Genomic DNA, 24,092 nt, shown 5'->3' with positions numbered 1-24,092 from the left:
AACTCCAGTACATGTGACAATAAAAATCACATCAACTATGTACTCTGCAAAGCAAATCATTGTTCTTCATCTCAATGAGAGATTTCACGAGAGGCACAAAGGAATAAATCTTATCAACAGTGAGGAAGCCTTGATTTTCGGATGCAAAGTGGGTGGCATGGCCATATGAAGCTAATGAAAGGGAAATTCAGTCAGACACCTTAAGTGAATAATGCCCAGGTAGTGAAACCTCAATACTTAAGAAGTAGGCATCAGATTTAAAAAGGCTGCAAAAACAAGGAATATAAAAAGAAAGTCTAGACATTACTGGAGGTAGGGCAATGGAGCAGCTACAAGATGACAGACACTGTAGGATTATTGATGTTTTCCTTGGAGTTGCTTCTCCAGGCAGTAAGAGCTTAGGAGGGCAGTCCAGCTTCCAGATGACAACAGGAGGCAGCCAGACAGGCAAACCAAAAGGATTAGTTGGGGTAGCACAGGACTTTAGCAGCTCCAATGTGACCTCCAAGAAAACGTTTGCAACGCTGGAAGAAAATTAATGACCTGATGTGGCCTGGTATAGCAAGTGCAAATCACAAAAGTAAAAAGTCACAAAAATTACAAACGAAACTTCAGAAGATATTCTGAAATAGACTATTGTTTTTAAAAAAAGAGAGAGTCAAAATGCCACTGAAATCTGACAGTCTAAGGAAGCATGCCATGACTAGCGGTATGGATTCCAATGAAAGTGGCAGCATAGGAGTCAGGTAGCCTGGCAGCAGGGCAGTTTATTATTCATGACGAGGCATGTGTGGAATACTGAGGTAGTGAGCAAACTAATGGAAAAAGCCATTAAAAGTGAACAACATAAGGGCAGCACAGTGGCCCAGTGGTTAGCTTTGTTGCCTCACAGCGGGTTCGATTCTGCCCTGGGTATGGAGTTTGCATATTCTCCTCATGTCTGTGCAAGTTTTCTCCAGGTGCTCCAGTTTCCTCCCACAGACCAAAGTAGTGCCAGTTAGGTGAATTGGCCTTGCTAATTTGCCCATTGTGTTCAGGGATGTATAGGTTAGGTGCACTAGTCAGGGGAAATGTAGAAGTAATAGGGTTGGGGAATGGATACTTTGAGGGTCAGTGTGGGCTTGTTAAGCCAAATGGTCTGTTTCCACACTGTAAGGATTCTATGAACTTCCATATAACTCACTTGTTCCCATCACTTAAGAGTTGGGAGCTGCAAGGGCAAACAGAAGGAAATGTTGTAATGCATAGTTCCCTTATCACTTCGTCTCAGAGGGACCAAAAAAAAACAGCATTCTGTGAAGGCACCTGATAGCTCAGTAAAAAGGAGGAATTATTTGAAGCCAGTATCACATTGCTCTAAGCACATCATCCATGAGGGGAGATGATAATGGCACTAAGCATTTGAATGCATTTCAGAATAACGGCATCACCCATTTGGCAGAGGAAGCGAACCCGAGCAGCTGGCTCAGACAGTAACAGCTGCAGCCACTGCAAGAAGAGAACAGCAAAATACCCTCTTGTGTGCAATGGTAATGTCCCTACTCCTGGACTCAGAGGCCTAGGTTCAATTCCCACCTGCTCCCAGGGTGTGTCATAATATCTCTGATCAGATTGGTTAGAAAATTACATTAAATTTAAAAAAAGAACAACGTTGTTCAGGTTGCCTTTCCTGTCTCTCAACCTGGGCCCACCACAGACACAATGAGCCAAATCTTCATTGTATAACCCTAATTAGTACATCCAGCATTGAAGATGTGCAGGGAAGTGGCAAAGCGCTAGTAACTGGGACAGCATCAGTGTAAGGGTTGTGACAGATCTGTTTTCTGGCAATTAAAGTTTTTCTTGAAGGCTGCTTTTCAATTTTGGAGGGTAATTTTTCAATCTCGCTGTTACATTTACTAACTTAAAGTTATCTCGAGAATGTGACTTAAAAGTAGTTCTGGGGTTTACATATTAAAGAACCAAACCTGCAATCATTCTAAAAGATGAAAGACTTAACAGCAATCTAGGTTTGGTCAATATATCATTTTAATTGCATGACACTGTGACCTTTTGCTATAAATTCTGTGTCTTATGATCTGTCCCACCAGTTACCTGATGAAAGGAGCAGCGCTCTGAAAGCTTGTACTTCCAAATAAACCTGGACTATAGCCTGGTGTTGTGTGATTTTTAAACTTTGTCCACCCTAGTCCAACCCCACATCACACACAAGAAAAGGCGGCAGCTATCTTCCTGCTTGGTTAGATTATTGCAAGATCACGTATATTGGGTGGCCCTATTGAACATGGCATCCATAACCAGATTGATGTCACAATGGGTCACATATTGGAAATCCCACAGATGCCTCTAGATGTATAAGTTAAGCAATGATGACTTTCACAGTCACCAATGCAATACCCACTAATTCCCAATGGGTCAAATTCTCTATCACAGCAGTCTGACTACCTACCTGAATGGTAGTCTTTGGTGATGCTGATGTACTGACGTCTGCTGAAAACAGCCTCTGACAGTGGGTGGTATACCCCTCACTCAATACAGATTATATTCCCCTCAGGATTCTCCTTACCCTTGCCCCCTTCCTCCCTCATATCCCTCTTTGTGACTAAAAGTCTCATACTCCTCTTCACTAGAGGTTTCAAAACTGCAGTGTGACGATCTACTGTAATGTGCAGTTCACATCTCTAATGATGTCCAATTCCCTTGATTTAGCAATTATAAACATGCACTTCAGAAACTTGTCAACCTGTATGCCCATGATGTATTCACCAAGTAATCACCAATTTCCAGTCACTTATTCACCGCCTCCTTGCTGTCGCTTCTGATGGCTGCGAATAGTCAAGACTGAGTACTTGCCCTTGAAAAATCTAAACACTTCGAGAATAAAAAACATACAAATAGTTCACTCACAGGCTCAGTTGCCAATTCAACAAAGAGGCATTCTCTCTATCAACAGCCTAGCTCAGAACAGTTTTTTTCATTCATTTACAGGATGAGGGCATTACTAGTCAGATCAGCATTTATTGCCCATTCCTATTTTGCCAGAAGGCAGTTAAGAGTCAACCACATTGCTGTGGGTCTGGAGTCCCATTTAGGCCAGACCAGGTAAGGATGGCAGTTTCTTTCCATAAAGGGCTTTTATAAACCAGATGGGTTTTTCTGATAAATCAGCAATGATTTCATGCTCTTCATTAGACTTTAAATTCTAGATTTATATTGAATTCAAATCCTACCATCTGTCATTGCAGGTTTCAAACCCAGGGACCCAGAACATTAGCTGGATTAATAGTCCAGCAATAATAATACTAGGCCTTCACTTCCCCATTAGGTCAAGCTTCCATTCCAATGCATAACTTGGTATTTTTCCACCCAAGTTCCTCACTTGCAACAAAAAAATAAGTTCCAACCTGAGTATTGAAAAGCACAAGAAAGGCTTGACAAAACTTGGAATAGAAACACACACACACACACACACACACGACAAGTCACTAAACTTCACAGTTTTTGAATCAGTAGAAGTCTAGGAACAAATCAGAAAGCCTTCCAGATTAAGTGAGCTATTAAAATTAATGCATTAACAAAGAGGAGGAAAATAGCAGCATAACAGCAATTGAAGACGATTTTAAAATTGGATCACAAATAAAATATTGTAGAACTTTCTAATTGTTAGCAGTCAGGCTATGGATTAATCTCTTGTCCTCATTTAGCCACTCACAGTAGCATTCATTTAACAAGCAGTTAGTACCTTCCTAATCTGCTGGATCATCCGTTCTTTAGCCTCAAGCTCCTGAGTCATTTGATTCTTCATTCTCTCAAGTTCCTGAACTTTGTTTCTCAGAGATCTTTCTTCTTCACGTTTTTTAGAAATCTGAAAATTTGAAAAATAGCAAGTGGATTTTTTCTGAAACTAAAAAAGTGTAAAGTGAGGCAAAGATAAAATTAGAAGCAAAGTTGCTGAAATGTACCTGTTTAGAAGGAATTGAATCAATACACAAATGAGGAAAAATATCTGATGAAGACTAGAACAAAGTATGCTCTATATATCGTGTGAAAAAATGGCTATTGCTAAGAGTCACACAAGTTCTCCTTCTTAAATTTGGAGAAAGTTAACGGAGTGAGAGATTGACCAGGTGGAGAAAGTATTGTACCAGATAATGGCTGGGAATTTAAGGAATTGGAGAATCTTGGGGCCATTTGGTTAGGAATGGAAGTGTAAAGGGATTCAGGAAAACCCCTCAAAATGCATCAGTTCAAATTACTAATGTTACATCTGTCTACTGAAAGGTGACAGGGTTGGCTTTGAAGAAGGAGAGTCTGGGGAATTAATGGAAAAATAAGGGGATGCCAGATGCATTGAACAAATGTGAGAGATCAAATCTAGAGTAGTGTGTATAATATCAGTTGGTGAGTTCCAATGGTAGGACAGTTGTTTTGCAATGCAGAGTGACACCAACATGGGTTCAATTCCCACACTGGGTGAAGTTACCATGAAGGACACTCCTTTGCAAGTTGTCCCCTGGCCTGAGGTGTGGTGATAGTCTTGTTAAACAACTATCAACTAGCCAACCTATTCTGGTTCCCCACTTCTTTTTTGCTCAGCTCCATTAAAGGAGATCTTCTGATTTTAATTACCCATATAATGCATTCAGTAAACAAAAACCTAATGTGCACTTGCAGCACTTTCTGTTCACATATCAGTGTTTCCAGCATTTATTTTATTTCAAAACCATAGAACTTACCTCCTTCTCTACCTGTTGCATCTGTTTCTTGGCATCTGCATATTTTTCCTTGAGATCACTGTATTCTTCACTTTTCTTCTGCAGGTCAGCTGTCAAACTTTGATATTTTAAAAAGACCCATCAGAGAGCTTGCTTTTTAGCTTTTGATATAGCAAGCAAAACTTAAAACTTGATAGTTTTAGGAAAAAAAAGGAAAACAAACATCTGGTCGAACACAGTCATTCAATGCTTAACTCAACGCTTTCTTCCTAGTAATGACAAGGGTAGACAGTTTTCCAAGGATCAAAAGAAATTTCAATACTGGCGCATGCATTAAAATGTATAATGCTGATCTAAAGTTTTTCCCACTGACATGAAAATCATTTGTGCATCACTCTACAAGTTGGGAGCTCATAAATTAACGGCAATTCTACATCAAACGCAGTTCACAAAGCATAAAAATGTCATGTCCTCACAAAAAGACTGCTTAGTTGGCAGTGAACTGCAGAAGGAATTCTCCACTATTACAAGGGAATATTACAACACTAGATTAGAGTGTTGCTGTAAAAGCACAGCAGGTCAGGCAGCATCCGAAGAGCAGGAAAATTCTAATATCACAACACTGCCAAGTGATATTATTATAGTGGAAATCTGAAATAAATACAGCAAGGACGAGAAAAACTCAGCATATCAGCAGGCAGAGAGAGAAGGTAGTTGTGTTTCCTTTAGTAACAAATCACAAGTAGTACAGAAGTAATTATGAATTTTGATGTGTTTGAAGGAGTGTCAGGGTCCATTTGCAATTCTTCCTAACTATGTTCAGATCTAAAAGTCCAAACGTAGGAATTGCCACATTTGTCTGATAAAAGTTGTTAGAAAAATGTATGATTTGGAGGAGCCATTGTTGAACTGGTGTGGACAAAGTTAAAAATCACACAACACCAGGATATAGTCCAACAGGTTTATTTGGAAGAACTAGATTTCGAAGCGCTGCTTCTTCATCAGGTGGTTGTGAAGCAGGGCCATAAGGCACAGAATTTATAGCAAGAAAGATTGCAGTGATACAATGATACATTGAACAAACCTAGACTGTTAAATCTTTCATCTTGCACACATGCAAACACACTCTCTCACGTGCACTCACACTCACTCTGTCTCTTTCTCCTGCACGCGCGAGCACACAAATTTATGGGGTGAATTTGTATTTTCAGAATTATATTTGAGGATACATTCTATTTTGCTCAAGAAATGCAGAACCTGCAAGCCTTGGAGCATGGTCACCCAAAGGCTGAATGTCACTGACCGCTGAAGTGTTCCCCAACTGGGAAGGAACACCCCTGCCTGATGACTGTTGTGCGGTGTCTATTCATCCGTTGTCGTAGCGTCTGCTTGGTCTCGCCAATGTACCATGCCGCAGGACATCCTTGCCTGCAGCATATGAGATAGGCAACATAGGCCAAGTCATAGGAGTCCCTGCCGCGTACACAGTGGGTGGTGTCCCCACGTTTAATGGTGGTATCTATGTCAACACTCTGGCACGTCTTGCAGTGGTTGCCTTGACAGGGTTGTACGGTGTTAAGGTCGACGTTGTCCTGAAGGCTGGGCAGTTTGCTGCAACAATGATCTGTTTAAGGTTTGGTGGTTGTTTAAAGGCGAGAAGTGGAGGCAGAGGGAAGGTCCGGTGAGGTGCTCAGCCTCATCGATAACGTGTTGCAGTCTGCGAAGATCATGGTGTAGTTTTTTGGCTGCTGCTGGTGATCGATGAGTTGAGCATCGTACCGTGTTCTTATGAGAGCATCCTTGAAACAACCGCCAACCCTCAAAACAGACCATTGTTCGCAGCAAACTGCCCAGCCTTCAATAAATAATCGACCATACAACCTTGTCATGGCAACCACTGCAAGATGTGTCAGAGTGTCACATACATACCACCATTACACGTGGGGCACCGTCCACCATGTACATGGGTAGTACTCATGTGACTTGGCCAGTGTCGATGTCGTCTGTCGCATACAGAGGATGACTCAAGGCATGGTACATTGCACAGACTAAGCAGATGCTATGATAATGGATGAATGGACACCGCACAACAATCAACAGACAGGGGTGTTCCCTCCCAGTCAGGGAACACTTCAGCGGTCAGGGACATTCAGCCTTGGACCATTCTCCAAGGCAGATTTTGGGATGGGCAACAATGCAGTAGCCGAGCAGAGGCTGATAGCCAAGTTTAGTACCCATGAGGATGACCTCAACTAGGACCTCGAGTTCATGTCACACTGCAGGTGACCCCACTGCACAATTCTCACACACTCACACAGACCCTCTCTCATAGACAAGCTCTCTTCCATATGCACACACATACACACCCTCCCCACCCCCACCGCCTCTCACAGGCTTATACCCCATCAAACTCGCACACTTTACCAAGCTTGCACACACGCAAACCACACTTACATGTGCACACTCACTCTATCTCGCTCTCTCACTCCTGCATGCACATACACATACAAGTAGTTTATGGGGTGAATTTATATTTGCAGAATTATATTTGCAGATACATTCTATTTTGCTCAAAAAAATGCAGACCCTGCAAGCAGTCAATGCAGGCAGGCAATCCATGTAATATTTGTAAATTTCATTTTTGAAATGGAACCAGTCTGAACCATGATTGGGATACAGACTCTAAACTCACACCTTTAAAGGCATTGTCTGAGCTGAGGTATCACCTTTTGTTATAAAAGCTTCTTATCTTGAGAATGTGACTTAAAACTAGTTCTGGGATTTATATAAAGGACCAAAACCAGCAAACCCATTCGAAAAGATGAAAGATTTCACAACCTAGGTTTATTCAATGTATCATTGTATCACTGTAATCTTTTGCTGTAAATTCTGAGTCTTACGGTCCTGCTTCACAACCACCTCATGAAGCAACAGCACTTCGAAAGCCAGTGCTTCCAATTAAACAAGTTTAACTGTAACCTGGTGTAGTGTGATTTTAACCTAGAAAAAAGTAGGTAGTGGAATCTGTGAAGCATCAGTCAGCACACAACGAAACATATTTGAGCAGCTCTAACTTATAAAACTTGGTTTTGCCAAACTAGCCAGACTCTCAATTGTAAAAGAAGCCATCACACAAATGGTTCTGGGGACACATTTTATTATTTGGGAGATGGATCACAATTGAAAGGATTATCACTTCTAAATGCAGTATCATTTCACTATGTGCAGCAGATGGTTGAAGAGCAATAGGAAAAGCACTGGCATGTAAAAGGAGGAATGCTATCATCCTGAGAGGTGACAGCAGATTTGAGATTTATTAAGCTACTGCCACATGCTCTGCCCTTCTGAATCTGGTAAGAGGTTTCTTTTTTAGAAGGTTAATTTTAAATTGCAGTTTAAAAGACTTAAACAACTTAAATTGAGACTTGGAGAACAAGTGTTTTGCTTCATTGTTAGAGATGCTATGTTTTACATGAGATGCAGGTTTACTCTTTCAACTATCTTATTTGCTCTCCTGGTCACAACTTCTAATTTTTGCAGCAATTTTGATATTGACCCAAGGTATACAAAATTACAATCAATGAACATTGAGAACACAGATGGGCATAACACTGACCCCAGAACATCATGTCAAACTACAAATTCCTCATACCCATTTCCAATACACTAATCAACATTTTAATCTGTGCTACAACATTTACTCATACATTGTAGCTCCAGCACATCTTATGAAAATCCTTTGTCATAAGCGCCAGTCGAAATTGATCACTGAGGCCATTACATCTACAACACTCATCCCATGGAAGTTACATAAAAATTGGTATCTCATGTTATTATTTCAGCATTTAGTCTACATGCCAAGAGGATGTTGTAACAAACCATCTTGGGATCAGCTAAATTTTTCAGAACCAAATTCTTCTTTTTATGATTGTTTCTAAGGTTGCTCCACATCTTTTAGCATAATTATGATCAGACATGTAGACAATAGTGAAAAATGATGCAAAATATTAGAGTTTACTATAACTTCATCTTCTACAATCTTTTTTTTTCCTGCAGTCCTACAGTTTTTAAAACTTTGAATGCGTAAACATGGAGTTACTATTTTCTTTCATATGATTGCAAGCCTTCTTTCCACACGCCTCCTGCTAGCTGCCTGCTGTAATCGCTTCACTGCCTTTATTGAACCGAACAGGTGAATACTAACAAGATCAAAAAAGATATTGAAAAAAACATATAAAATAAAACAGATACAAAAAATTAAACTTAACTGATGGATTAAGCCAACATCTTTAAGTTTAGGTGATTTCAAAATGTTGTGGGAAGAGATTGTAATGCAGTATCAGATTTCCATACTACTTACGCCTACTAAGCCACACGATGCATTTTGATGGTCATCATGTCCAGATAGTACTGCTAGAATTATGAACAAATAATCAAGAAAGAAACTTAAAAATACCTACTGAACAAGTGTTAAACGGTTAGTTTCCAGTTCTTCTTCTTTCTTGGATAAGATTTCCTTTAAAACATGCCAATCATTTTGGGACTGACTGACTTTTTCCTTAAATCTAATTTCCTGCAGTTTCAAGTCACTAACATGTTTTTCCAAGTCATGAAATTTCTTTTCTGTTTGTTGCAAATTTGCAATGACGTTATCTTTCTCTTTCAATTGTTCTTCACATCTAGTTAAATTATCTTCACTTTTTAAGATTTTTAACTCTTGAGCTTTTATTTTATGTTGGTAATCTTCAATTTCTTTCTGAAGTTCTGCGATATTTTCTTTGTTTTGTATTAAAGTTTGTATTTTACTTTCAGTTTCTTCAAACTTGGTTTTCCAAAGCTGAATGTGAGCATCTCTTTCTTTAAGCAAATTCTGAGCTGAAGCAGCATTTATTTTTAATTCAGTCCATTCAATTTGCAGATCTGCCTTTTGTTTTTTCAAGGCCTCAATACTTACTTCTAGTTCCCAAATTTGCTGGGTTTTTTGGCATGAAATCTTTACGATATGCTCACACTCCTTCTGCAGCATTTCAACTGTCTTACGAAAGTGACCACTATCTCGTTTCTGCACCACATCTTTTGATGTATCTAGTTCATGCCTAAGTACAGATACTTGATTGCGTAGAGATTCAAATTCACTCATTTTCTTCAGAGACTCTCCACCTGCACTTTCCAGGAAATCATTGATGCTTTTCAGACCTTTAGCACACAATTCTGATTCCTTCTGGAAATCATTTAACTTGCTTATTTTATCTTCCAAAGTTTTATTTTGCAGTTCTCTTTGTGCTATTTCATGCCTACCTGACTCTATCTCAAGTTGAAGCTGTTTAATTTTATCTAAATATTGTTCATTCAAATCCTTCTCAGATTTGAACTTCCACATCAATTTATCGTAACTTGAACGTTGATTTTCATTTTCTTCAGTTAGTTTCAAAATGTTCTCAGCTGAAGAAGCAAGCTTCAATTGAAACATTTCAACCTGTTTGTTCAGCCCTTCTCTGGAGGTTTGCTCATCGTGGAGTTCCTCTTTTGCTAACGTCAACTGTTCATCCAAAGACTGTATTTCTCCTTTTAATGTCATTAATGCCCTCTCTTTATGCAGTAGTTCCTTTTTTATTTCTTTAGCTTTCTCTTCTAGAGTCTTCACATTTATACAGTCTTTGTAATCTGGACCTACAAAACAAAAAAAACAAAGCTGCTCAAACAGGTGTTTATTTGTTAAGTTTGTATTTGCTTCTGTAACTTTGTTAATCAAACATACATTACACAGGATTCTAAAGTTTTAAAATTCACTACAAAAGTTTATGTGTACTTTTCAAAGTCTCCTTTGCCAAACTACACAAACTACTCATTGCTTTACTTTTGTTTTGTTTGAAAACTGGTTGGTTAATTAAAGGCCAAAGCCCTAATGTACACAAAAAAGTATAGAAACTAGACATTCTGAAACCAGTCCAGATTACTAAATTCTGTGTGTGAGAGAAATAATTTTCTAAAGTGAAACTGCACAAAATCCAAAAGCACCGTTACATGTGCAAGTAAAACACGGACTCCTTTAAACAATGCAAGTTCCAATTAAAAACACCTTGCCAGTTTGTTCAGCAGTGCAGTAAGTACACACAAAAAAAATCATGGCTCTTCAAACAAGAAAACAAAAAGAACTAGCCATTCTGCAAAGAATAGTTTTATTTAACCAGGTTTTTCTGGTATCCAGAATATTGCAGATTGGGTACAAGTCGAAAAATGCATGCAGGAATCCTGCAAAGGTTTTGACACAGTTCATGGCTGGTCTAGCTCTGATCAGCCTGTGCAACTGAACTCAGCATCTTAATAAAACAACCAAAAACATCAACCACCTCCTTCCCCACCCATAAATTCTATAACAACTCGAAATGCCCAACAGATGGCATTATTTATCACAGCTAAGTGAACTGGGTACACATAAAATCTTAATATTAATTGCTTAAATTCTGTATTTACAGTAGAATACAAGTTGTGTGTGCACTCAAGAAGTAGAATTTACAAACCTGCATTCACAGATTTAATAAAATCTTTGCTGGTCTTTGACCAGAAGAATCTAGCAGCTTCTCTAGTATCATTTCTTCATACCAGGTTACATTGCATCATTTTAATACATGGGAAAAGTGGTACCTTTCTTGGAAGGTGGCTGGTCTTTCTTTTCAAAGGAACTTTCAAAGTTACGTTTTCTACTAGCAGTTGAAGTATTTTTCACTGGTTCTGGGCTCATATCTTGGGTACTATGTGTTTCCAACATTCCTTGAATGTTTTCAATTGTTGTATCCTAGGAGCAAAGGAATATCATGTGCCAATTAGATTTAATTCTTTGGAAGCAATGTTCATAAATGTAAACAAAAAGATACGTAAATCTAAGAGTAAGCTTTGATTGGAAATTTGATGTAAGCAAAGGATGCCTTGCTGTAAAATTGAGAGTGTGCGAGCAAGTGAGAGACCAAAATTTATTTTAAACAAAAACACATGTATAAGAAGTTATTGACTGTTAAAGAGGCAAGGGGTAGAGGGTACCCTAATAGGAAAGTGCAATGACCCACCTGGGAACAAACCTGAGGCAGTCAGCACTACATTTCAAGAGATTAGGAGACGTGGGTTTTTATTTAAATATAACAGGAAAGAATTTCATAAATAATCTCAAATAATCTGAATGAAAAGCAATTGGAGTTTTTTAATCCTCTAAATGATGCAAGCAAGCAGGGCGATGAAGTAGAGGTCTACAAACCAGAAACACAGCAGCTAAAAGAGCAGCAATAATGGAGGTAAAACATCAGATAAATTAATGGGTTTCAGTGCTAATGGTATTCCATGGGTAGAACAAGATAACAAAAGCAGTCAATAGAAAAGATGACAGGGAACACGCTGGCGATATTACTATGAATTTAATTCTTTCATCATTGCAATATAGAAAATGTGAAAAAGGAAACTTTATTTAGGACGAAACAGCAGTCAAATTTGACACCAATGGACATAGCACAAGACAGCATTCAGATGGCTGGTGAAGTTGAGGGAGAAGACACACACAAGCTAAAGAAAGACTTCAGTTTTGCCTCAGGGGGAAATCTCAATTCATCCAAGATTATATAATACAACCATAAGGAGAGTTCAGTGGCAATGTTGGCATCAAGGAGTCAGAAAAGTCTATACAGGTATTTCAAATCTTAGCCATGAAAACAGGCATAGACTATTGCCATTAGGTTTTGAACATAAATACAAATGGATTAAGAGACCATGTTTCTCAAAAACAGCAGGAACTAATGACTTAGTGGTTAAAAACAAACAAACAAACAAACAATCATACAGTGTTAGAAAAAAGGTTCTGCTTTCCGCTCTCAGATCAATTATAAACTCTGCCAATATTTTTTGTACAAGCAAAAGCAAAGATGAGAAAGTGCTAAACTCCTGAATGACCATGGTTAGCCATCACAGCTATTTTGTCATTTTCCAGCAGACATGCATGTTCAGAAAATAGGGTAACGGTCAAACAAATAGGGAGAGAGGTATTAAAAACAGAACAGAAAAGGAAAAAGGAATAGAAATAAAGTGAAAAGTAATGAAAGGATAGGGTATCAAGGGCTGAACACCCTACTCCTGCTCCAAGCTTCACAGACTTATCAATATCAATATGCACAGTTCAGACAAGCAGTGATTTTCTTTTTTGCAACACTTCAAGGTAATAGCTTAACCACAGTCACACAAAATTGAAACAAGTTTGATTTGTTTTTAATTTTAAAATTTTATTTCGTACCAATAATTTGAAGGTTTAAAGTTTTCACTTTGTTTAACTATTAATTTGCTTGTCAGTTTTGATCCCTAAAAGATAACAATAATTTGAAACTTACATAATTTTCAATTCTTTCTTCATAACTTGCAAGCAGATTTCTCATTTTATTCAAATCAGCATCCTTGATCTCCAAATAGTTTTTCAAACTTTGGATCTCTTCATTCTGTGTTTTTTTTAAAGTAAAAGAATATCAAAGTATAATTGCACGAAGGATGTTTTCTTACAGTAGGTAATGAAATAAAGCACCACTGCAGTCAGGATTAGTTGGATTATTAGGACTGGGTTAAGTGTTACAGTTTGGTCAGAGAATTCCAGTATACTTGCTGTTTATTTCAAACTTCACTTGCTGCCAAAAGAACAAAAACTAAACTAAGGAAACAGAGTTTAATAAAACTGACCCTTGATAGATATGTTCACTTGACCTTATGGAGTGCAGATAGCTCAGAACATTTAAACAGCAAGCAATTGATAACCTTGCTCAAAGCAGGCTGAAGCCTCAGTTCATAGACTATGTAAAAATATAATTGATAAGATTAACAAAAACTATAGCAAATCAATTACCAACAGAAATTCTTAAGGAGGTAAGGGACAAAACTAAATTATTCAGTCCCTCAAACCAGCTCTGTCCTTTACAGTCAGAGCTGATTTTCATCACTTTTTGATTAGTGCCCAGTTTCCAAATCTTTCCAATTTCTGTGATACAGAAATCTGTCCCAGCCTTAAATAGATTCAATGATAGAACATTCACATCACGCTTGGGTAGGCAAGTCTTTGAGCAAAGAAATGTCTCATTTCAGTCCAAAATAAATCATCCCCTCATCTTGAAATTCTGCTAGTGTCCTACATATAAATAAAAGTCTAATTTGTCAATCAACTTCAGAATCTTGAATATTTCAATGAAAACTCATTTTATTTTACTAAACTCTGGAATATAGTCTCAAATTTAATCAGCCTGTCATCACTATTGACATGAACAGCGTCACACTTCCTCACTCTGTGTAAGCTAAAGTATTGAGATAGTTGTATTGACAATATTGGTATCATAAAATGCAGTCGCAGGAAATCAAAACCTGTACAGACAAGTGGTTGTACCAGTCAAGTTAAAGAAAGAATTATTCATGTCACACTTTGTACCTTTTACAGTTTTACTTATTTACCTCAAACAAGCATTGCATAGTTCTCTCACCCCTAATTATTTTTTTAAAAATAAAAACAGAGGAACCTAAAGCAATCATGTTTATTTGAGAAAACTGCAAGGACATAAGGTACACAAGTTTCCTGATCTACTTGGCCTGCATCTAACATTCTTTAAAGGAAGTGACTGTAGAGATACAAGAGGGCAATAGTTGTGATCTTTCAAACTTCAATAGATCCAAAGACTAGAAAACCACAAAATATAATACTATTATTTAAGAAAGGGGGAAGATGGGAAATAGGAAGAGGAAACTATAGGCTAGTTAGTCTAAGATCAACCATTGGGAAAATGTTAGAATCTTTTGTGGTACTAGCAGAACATCTGGAAAATATATAGTCGATGTGATTTTATGAAAGGGAAATTATTTTTCACCTTTTTGTTTGAAGTTCTTTGAGAACTTAATAACCAGGGAAAATAAAAGAGCATTAACACATATAGTGTACTTGGATTCTCAATGGTATTTGATCATATACCACAAACTTTACTGTACCAAGTCAAGTGCTTAGTGTTGGGGATAATATTTTAGCAAGAGGATTTGCTAACCAACAGGAGAGATGGGCAATTTAAGTTGTACACTGTAGTTAGTAGGGTCTCATTGAGATCAGAGGAGAGACTTCATCTATTTACATCTATTTCAGACAGTTTTGTAGCCAAATTTGACAACAAAGCGAGGTAAAAAAAGAAATCCGCTAAAGGATACAGATAGGTTAAGTAAGTGGACAAAATTTGGCAGATGGCTGCATAATGGGGGGAAATTTAAAGTTGTCCACTTCAGTAAAAGAAATAAATTAATTAAAATGAAGAAAACTGTACAGAATCTGGGTGCACTTACACATACATCACAGTAAACAGAATGGAATATAAAAAATACAGGAGTCCTACTAGAATTATACAGAGCACTGGCAATATGTAACCACACCTGAAGTGCTGTGTACAATTCGATCTCTTTACTTAAGGAGGGATTTACTTACATTGTAAAGAAGTCAGTGAAGAATGACTGAACTGAATCCTGTCATGAACATGCTGTTTTATTACAAAAGACGAAACAAGTTCAGCCTTAGAGATGACATCTACAAGATTGAGGGGACTTGGCAGAGTAGATGTTGTGAGGATGTTTCATCTTGTGGGGGAGTCTAGAACTATGGGCCAAAAGTTTTTAAAATGTGGCACTCCATTTTTTCTTAGAGAGCTGTGGTAAGGAATAAATAATTCTGGACTTAGTGATGTGTAATGAGGCAGATTTGATTAGGGATCTTAAGGAAGGAATCCCTAGATGGGCACTAACCACAATATGATAGAATTCACCATGCAGTTTGAGAAAGAGAAACTGAAATCTGATGAAGTTATATTACAATTGAGTAAATGTAACAAAGATACCAGGAGGAGCTGGCCAGAGTTCATTGTAAGGGGAGTCTAACTGGGAACTCAGTGGAGCAGCAATTGCAGGACTTTGAGGATAATTCAGGAAGAATTAAAACAGTAGAAATTCATCCAAGGAAGAAGAAATGTATTTAGGGGAAGATAAGACAATCATGGCTGATAAGGGAAGTCAGGGACAGCATAAAAGCAAAAGAAAGAGCATGTGATGGAAGATTAGTAAGAAGCCAGAGGATTGGAAAGCTTTTAAAAACTAGCAGAGTAGAGCTAAAAATGCAAGGAATGGGGTAGATGAAATATGGATGGTAAGTTAGTTAGTAATATAAAGTAGATTGCAAGAGTTTAAAAATAAATCAAAATAAAAGTGAGGGGGGGGGGGGGGGAAAGAGTGAACATTGGACAGACCAAAAACGAGGTTGTAAAATTGTATTAGGGGGACAGAGAAATAGCGGAGGAACTGAATAGGTATTATGCATTAGTTTTGACAGTGGAAGACAGCAGTAACATAGCAGAATTTAGACAAAGTCAGGCAAGGAGAAAGGTGCTGGGGAAGCTGGAAAATATGAAGGTGATTAAATCTGTGTGATGAAGGAGAACACAGAAGAGATTTTAGAAGCATTGGTGGTGATCTTTCAGGGATCACCAGAGTCAGGGAGAGTCCCTAAAGACTGGAAAATTGCTAATGTATCACCTCTGTTTAAGAAGGGAGTCAAGACAAGAAACTATAGACCAGTAAGCCTGACCTCAGTCATTGGTAAGATTTGAAAGACCATTATTAAGACTGAGATTCCAGAGTATTCATAAGTGCATGGTAAAATAGGGCTGAGTAAGCACAGCTTTGTCAGGGGGACAAATTAAAACTCTTTGATATAATGAGCAGGTTAGACAAAGGAGAACTGGTGGACTTGATTGATTTGAAATTCCAGAAGACCTTTGATAAGGTGCAACAGAGGGTTGCTAAATAAGATATAGAGTCCACAGTATTAGAGGGAAGGTACTGGACGGAGGATAGGCTGACTGGCAGACTAGGGATAAAAAAGGGTCCTTTTCAGGATGGCAGTCAGTAAGTTCTGTAGGAGTCAGTGTTGGACCACAACCATTCACATTATACATTAACGATTTAGACAAAGGAACAGATTGTTGCTAATGTTGTAGATGGCACAGACAGAGAAGGCACAGGTAGTGTTGATGAAGCAGGAGGCTGCAGAAGCACTTGGATTGGATTGAAGAGTGAACAAAGTAGTATCAGAAGAAATACAATTTGGGAAAGCATGAGACTGCATTTTGATCGGAAGGAAAGGCATATTTTCTAAATGGGGAAAGTTTCAGATTTCTGAAGCATAAAGGGACTTAGAAGTCCTAGTTCAGGATTCTCTTAAAGTTAAGATAAAGCTTCAATTGGCGGTTAGGAAGGCAAATATAATGTGAGCATTCAATTCCAGAAAACAGAAATACAAGAGCAAGAATGTACAAAATTCTGCTCAGACCACATTTGCAATATTGAGCAGTTTTGGGCCCATATTTAAGAGAGGGTATACTGGCTTTGAATGGGGCCCAGAATGATCCCAGGGACAAAGGGCTCATCATACAAGGAGGGGTTAAGAACTCTGCATTGGCACTCGGGAGCTTAAAGATGAGAGGGATCGCATTGAAACTTACAGAATACGAAAGAGGCCTGGACAGAATGGTCATGGAGATGATATTTTCACGAGTAGGAAAGATTAGGACCAGAGGACACAGCCTCAGTGTGAGTGAAAGTAGTGACATTTTAGAACGGAGATGAGAGGGAATTTCTTCAGCAAAAGGTAGTGACTTGGAGGAACTCATTGCCATAGAAGGCTGTGAAGGCCAAGTCATTGAGTGTATTTATGACAGAGATAGACAGGTTCTTGATTGGCAAGGGGATCAGCAATTATGGAGAGAAGGCAGGGGAATGGGATTGAGAAACATATCAGCTATGTTCATATAGCAGAGCAGACTCCATGGGCCAAATGGCCAATTCTCCCATATCTTATTATCTGAAATGCTATCCTCTGAATATGATGCTAAAGCAAAGCCATGGAATTTTGTTTGTTGTGCAATGGCAGTTATATTTGCCTTCATATAGCAAATGCCCTTCAAATTAAAATTACACTTGAAAAATTTATGAAATGATACAACCATTCCAAATGTTCATTCTGATGAACGTTAGCTTAATGAAAAATAAAACGGTATATTGCTAAAATAATCTGTGGTCAAAATCATAAATCTAAAACAACAGAGTTAGAAGAGTTAACAAATTCATGCAACAAATGGCTCGCTCACCATTGTTCAGACTCTAACTAACAATGAAGTGTCATACTGCATTTTAAAAGTTTGACTCAAGTTGTTTTTGATAAGAAATGTAAAAACAGTGAATTTGAACACTTGAAGAGAAAACCAAAAGCTAGTTGAGAAAATGGCAGTGGCTGAGCTGTCAGATGATGTTAAAAGCAGTCACCTTATATGCTTCCTTCAATTTTGCCTCTTCAGTCAATTTTTCAAACGCATCTAATTCTGAAATTTGAAAACATTAATTATATCATTCTTTGCAACAGTTCAAACAGTAAAGGCAATTTGAGTTTTTATTCAATAATACTTAAGCATGCATTTGTTCACACTACACATCGAAGGTGTTACAAAGACAAATCATTGGTTGGCATTTCATTTTTATGATCCCTTAAATAGTAGCAAACTAACTTCAGCTATATGCCAGAGGTACATCTCACCACTGCCAATGCATGTACCATACATGCAAAGCAATCAAATCAATGTCAGAATGCAACAATGTACTGATTAGCATAAGTGTGCATTTATTTACACTGAAACAAGACAAAAAAGATTTTGCTGAACTAAAGCCAGCCGATGTAAAAGATGTTGCCAGTTTGCCATTAGTCACTCAAGTCATGGAATGTGCTGAATTGTATCTGGCCAAGCAGCAATTAATACTAGAGTCACAAATACAAATACTACCATACCAGTCGGGGAAGATAAATTTAATTAATGAATCTAGAATTAAAATTCTCATAATAATAATCAAAATTTATCCCAATATTACCAGCTTCTCTCAAAATTTGTCTGGTTCAGACGAACCTAGTCTGGTTCATGTTTATAAAAGCAAATACTTTCATAGGATGTGGGAATTGCTGGCAAGGTGAGAATTTGTTAGCCATCCCTAACTGCCCAAGAGGAGTTGTTTTTTTTTTGAAACAGCTATCGTCCATCTGGTGCAGGTATACCCACAGTGTGCTGTTTGAAAGATAGTTCAAGGACTTTTGTCTCAGCAGTAGTGAAAGAACAATGATAAAGCTCCAAATTAGGATGATGTGCATCTAAGAGAGAACTTGCAGGTTGTGATGTTCCTGCATATCTACAGCTTCAGCCTTTCAACACAGAAGAAATAACTGGATTGGAAGGTGCTTTTGAAGGAGGCATGATATATTGTACACATTGCTACTTTAGTGTGGGTGTGGTAAGGTTTTCTATTATTGTTGCAGCTGGACTAATCTATGCAACCTGAAAGTATTCAATTGAATGCCTGCCTTGTGGACAGGGTTTGGGCAGGCAGGAGGAGAGCTACTTGACGTAGAATTCAAAGCCTCTAATCTAAATCACGTCACCATAGCATTTATATGGTTGGTTCAGTTCAGTTTTTGGTCAATAGTGCAATATTCAGCAATGGTAATACCAATGAATATGATGGAGATGTTCAGAAAATATATTTGTATTCATGAACTAATATTCATGAACGATCTTTTGGAAGATATGGAAGCATTTGGACACTTGTTCAATTAAGAAGAGTTTTCACCATGTTTCTTGGAAGATCAGCTTAATGTGTGCTGTGGTTGTTCTGTTATTTGAAGCAAGTCAAATGACTTTAGTTAGGAAAGAACGTAAAGATTTTAGGAAGAGAAGACTGAAGGTTTATGGCTTTTCATTGCTAGAAAACCTAGCTTTCGAAAAATATTATATAGGGGGATCTGTGCTAATGATTGCCTAGTGATACTTTCTGGACTTGAATACAGTTTTTGTTGGCCTAGGTGGTCAGTAAAGAAAAAAAAATCCAAAAGCATGTATCATGAGCTTTAAATTTCAATAATAATATGCTTTTATGTTTCTGGCTAACTTTCACTTATACTCTCATGCTTAACTTATTAATTCTTTTGTCATTCTTCATTATTTTAAAAAATATTCTATCCGATCTTCTCACCTACCACTTAACTTGTACAATTAAGTGCTCTTTTTGGCATACTTTTACTTTTCTAGTCAATCAGCTACAGAAGTGGCTCGGTCCTTTAGAATCGCATTTGCACATTGGAATGAGTTCATTCTGAGTATTCTATGTCACCTCTATTGATCTATCCTTTAACCTAAAATTTGCAACTTCAGTTTAGCATGCTCTGCTTTCATATTTGACCTTTAACATTTAGAAAATAATTTTCATTGAGCTATGGTCAATTTCCAGAGATGATGGAATGGGAGGGTTATGCCGGGTAATGAAGTTATAGATTGTGCGAGAAGACAATTCTGCTGCTGCTGATAGGCCATGGCATCTATGAGATGCCTGGTATTGAGTTGCTAGATCTGTTCAAAGTCTATCCATTTAGTATAGTGGTAGTGCCACACAACATTGAGGTTATTCTCAATGTGAAAGCAATATTTGCACTGTGGTCACTCCCACAAACATCATTTATAGACTTATCTGCAGCAAGAAGACTGGTGAAAATGAGGTCAAGTAGACTTTTGCTTCTGGTTATTTTTTCATTGCTCGCTGCAGAACCAACCAGTCTAGCAGTTATGTCCCTCATGACTCAGCCAAGTTAGTCAGGAGTGGCGCTACTAAGCCACCCTTGGCAATAGCCATTAAAGGTTCCCCGGCAAGGGTACATTCTGTACCCTTGTCACCCTCAGGTGGTAGTTCTAAATGACATTCAACGTGCACTGATTCTTTCGCCAAAGCAGAATGGTAGGTGGTAACTACCAAGTTTTTTTTTGCCCATATTTGACCCAATGCAATTAGATTTCAAGTGGTCCATGGTTACTGTTGAGGACTCACCACTCTAACACTACCTCTAGCAGAGGTGTCCTGCTGGTGGGACAGAACACACCCAAGGATGTTAATGGTATCATCTGGGACAGAGTCATAGTCAGTGGAATTATACTTTGCACATTTACAATGTCAGGCTGTTACTTAGTCGGTCTGTGGAAGATCTCCCAATTTTTAAAGAAACCCACAGAAAGGACTTTGCAGAGCCATTAGAGTTACCTTGGTCACTATCTATTGGTCAGTCCAATTGCATTACTTTGCATCAGGCAGCTACAAGGTCTAAACAGGTCATTTCAGAGGGCATTTAAAAGTTAACTACATTGCTATTGGTCAGGAGGTACATGGAGACAGACTGGGTTTGGGTGGCAAGTTACCATCCTTAAAAAAAATGACATTAATGAAATTTGTTTTTTTTGACGTGGTCATAATTAGGCAAGCCTTTTAATTTCAGATACTATGGAATGCAAACTTCATCATTTGTCAAAGCAGATTTGAACCCATGCTCCCAATCATTATCCTGGATCACTCGTCCAGTGACATGTCTAGAATACTACCATATAATAACGCTTATTGTCACTCCTTCCCTTTAGTTCACTACCAAAAGAGTGACACAGGATTCATCATGGGGTGCTGAAGTACAATGGTCAAAGCCTCCATAATCCCTTCCCTGCTTCTTTTAATAACCGAGGATACGTCCTATCTGGGTCTGGTGATTTCTTTTCACTACTCAAAGACATTAAATCCCTTAATACTTCTCATCTTGCAATATTTATTCCATCAAATACTTTACACTTTTCTCCTCCTTAATCAAAACAGTGGTAAGTTTTCTCTTTCATAAAAGACTACCACAACGTATTTACTGAGATCCTATACACATTCTCCACTTCCAGTTAACGTTTTGGTCCCCAATAGACCTTGCACTTCTCCTAATTATCTTTTTCCTATTCATGTATGTGCAATATTTGGATTTTACTTCGCAGCAATTTTCATCGCTTAAGTTCTTTTAATTTTATCCCTACTTTGTTTTCTTTAGGCTATTTTCAGAATTAATTTATGCCTGACACAAACTTCCTAATTTTGCTTACATCTATGCACCTTGTTATTCATGGGGCTCTAAATTTAGCAAGATGCCACCTTTTCTTCATTACAACACTTACTCCAATCTCTTGCCGGTGATAATGAATCACCTCCTTGAATAATACCAATTGTTCTGAAACCAAGTTACCTTCAAGTATCAGTTTAGTAAAACTGGTCTTTCCCCAAATTAGAACTTTTAACCCCAGTTTCTACCAACTCCCTCTTCTTCGAGATGGTCTTACTTGATACGAATGTTACTTGACATTTTTCAGCATAAGCCTGGATAACATCCAGGTCTTGTTGCATCTTCAATTCCTGATATGGGTACAAATGCATTTAGTATCAACTTGCTAAAATTACCTGAATTAAATGTAGTTAGGACATGGAATACTGGATGAAGTAAATTCTAACTGCAGAAATGTTGTAAAAAAACTTTAAAATTTATGACCAAACACTGCTAACTGACTGACTTGGTTTTCCCAAGTATAGGTCTTCTTAGGAGTCTCTTTCCATTCAAAATAATGACTTCTTTTTCCATTTTTCATACCAAAAAGGATAGAAAAAGAAGACAAGTCATACTGCCCTGAACGTAAGGCAGCATTTGACAGTAGGTGGAATAAAGGAGCTCTGGATCCGTCTCTGTGGCCCAATAGTTAGGATGTTCTGCTAGTTTACCATCCAGAACCTATGGTGTTTCTAGTTTCTCTTCCTGGTGGTGGGAAATAAATAAAGATTTGTACACCAGTTGTCTTTCTGTGTTTCACACCTGCGCACACACATCATGGATGCTGGGGAGAATATAGAAGCACTACCACAGTTGGGTGGGGGCAGGGGATGGGGGGGGAAAAGAAAGAGAGAGAGAGAGAGAGCAGCTTTGGCAAAATTGAACATCAAAATGTTTTATTAAAGTGCAATTTGTTTTGCACAAAACTTACCACAAATTTTCTTCTCCAGTGTTTCTTGTGTTTGGTTAAGCTTTTGGGTGATAGAAGCCAAATTAGTTTCCAAAAGTGTAATTGCCTCCTGAGGTTCTGGAGCAGTTGCTAAATGGTGATGAATCATTTCAGCTTGTTTCTTAATGTCAGCTACATCGGGTTCCAACAACTTGATGCATTTTACAACATTAGTTTTAGCCAAACTCTCCTGTTTTGGAAGGGTAAAAAGATAGCAGAGCTACAATTGTAAATCAGCAAATCACTGGATTAGAAAAAGAAAAAAACTATTGGGACACTAAATAACCGTTAAACTTGCATACCATGTTAATAATGCACTGGCTAAAAATCTCAGGTTTAATTTTCCATGTCTGTGAAAATTACCTCTTTGCCCATTTTGTGACCAAAATCCATGCAATGGAATGGAAATGCAAATGATTAAATTAGCATTCAGTGAAATGTGCATTTGGTTTACAGAACTCAAAACCTCCCAATTTTGCATACAAATAAGTCAGTTACCTCTACTCAATCTCCCCTAAACCATGACTGGACTAGCCTGACAATAAGAGAAAAATCAGTGTGCCATTTATGACTAAATAGGTGATAGACAAGGCACATTCTGGAGGTAACGAAAGGGAAAAAGAAATCAAGCAAAATTGATCTTCACACAGATACTGACAAACAAATTAGAAGGAACTGAAATTGTACTTGGGAACAAATATGTTCAGCTCTCCTCCAGTCAAATGCATGCTCACGCTTAACAGACTATGATTAAATTTTACACCATGCCCTGTATACAATGTAACATTTTAGATATTAGAAGAATTGAGACCTTGGAGTGAATATCTGAAGGTCATTGGTAGTGGCAGGATAAAATTATAGAATTCCTGCAGTGTAGAAGCAAGCCATTCAGCCCATTAAGTCCAAAGCCACCCTCCAAAGAGCATTCCACCCAGATTCCCCTCCCGTTCTTCCATAGTATTTAAGGATGTGCAGGTTAGGTGGGTTAGCCTTGGACCTGATTTCTTTTTCCATTCGTAACCTCTAGAAAGTGCCATGGCTGCCACCTAATTAACCAAAGACACATGCTAATGTCTGAGAAATATATCGCAATTTGTTGTGCAGTGTAGGACAGGCCTGTAATTTGTCTGCATGCGCAGATAAACAGTGTGAATAAGGTTGATAGACCGTGTAAACTTTGAAAACCAATGTAATTATTGTAACAATATCACAACCACTCAACACGAAGAGATCATAAAATTGTGATAAAGGCTATACCTCTTTTATTGTCAAATAAAATTTGCTGGACTAAAATACGGCAACCCCAATCACAGGATGCAAATTGGGTACTTTTTGTCTGGAAAATTCAAGCAATAATTAAAGAATAAAGCAAAAATTACTATCTAACCCAAATATCACACTC

At 38.0% G+C, this 24,092-nt stretch overlaps 1 protein-coding gene across 4 annotated transcripts in view; it reads right to left on the bottom strand.

Annotated features, from left to right (window-relative positions):
- kif20bb (kinesin family member 20Bb) overlaps window positions 1–24,092 on the bottom strand; it is a 136,742-nt gene that overhangs the window by 39,767 nt on the left and 72,883 nt on the right. For all 4 annotated transcript variants that reach the window (XM_087999025.1, XM_087999027.1, XM_087999023.1 and 1 more), the window contains 7 exons: window positions 22,673–22,880; window positions 18,075–18,130; window positions 13,082–13,186; window positions 11,361–11,511; window positions 9,176–10,385; window positions 4,737–4,833; window positions 3,743–3,865 (listed from right to left, as the gene is read on the bottom strand). In XM_087999025.1, coding sequence (XP_087855151.1) covers window positions 3,743–3,865; window positions 4,737–4,833; window positions 9,176–10,385; window positions 11,361–11,511; window positions 13,082–13,186; window positions 18,075–18,130; window positions 22,673–22,880 — 1,950 coding nt within the window. The remainder of the gene's footprint in view (window positions 1–3,742; window positions 3,866–4,736; window positions 4,834–9,175; window positions 10,386–11,360; window positions 11,512–13,081; window positions 13,187–18,074; window positions 18,131–22,672; window positions 22,881–24,092) is intronic.

The sequence above is a fragment of the Chiloscyllium plagiosum genome, unplaced genomic scaffold (assembly GCF_037043375.1).
Source record: "Chiloscyllium plagiosum isolate Xiang-an unplaced genomic scaffold, Cpla_swu_hap1 HiC_scaffold_22, whole genome shotgun sequence".
In the NCBI taxonomy this organism is placed as follows: Eukaryota; Metazoa; Chordata; class Chondrichthyes; order Orectolobiformes; family Hemiscylliidae; genus Chiloscyllium; species Chiloscyllium plagiosum.
The sequence above is the reverse complement of the archived record's forward strand: the minus strand, read 5'-3'. Positions and strand labels throughout refer to the sequence as shown.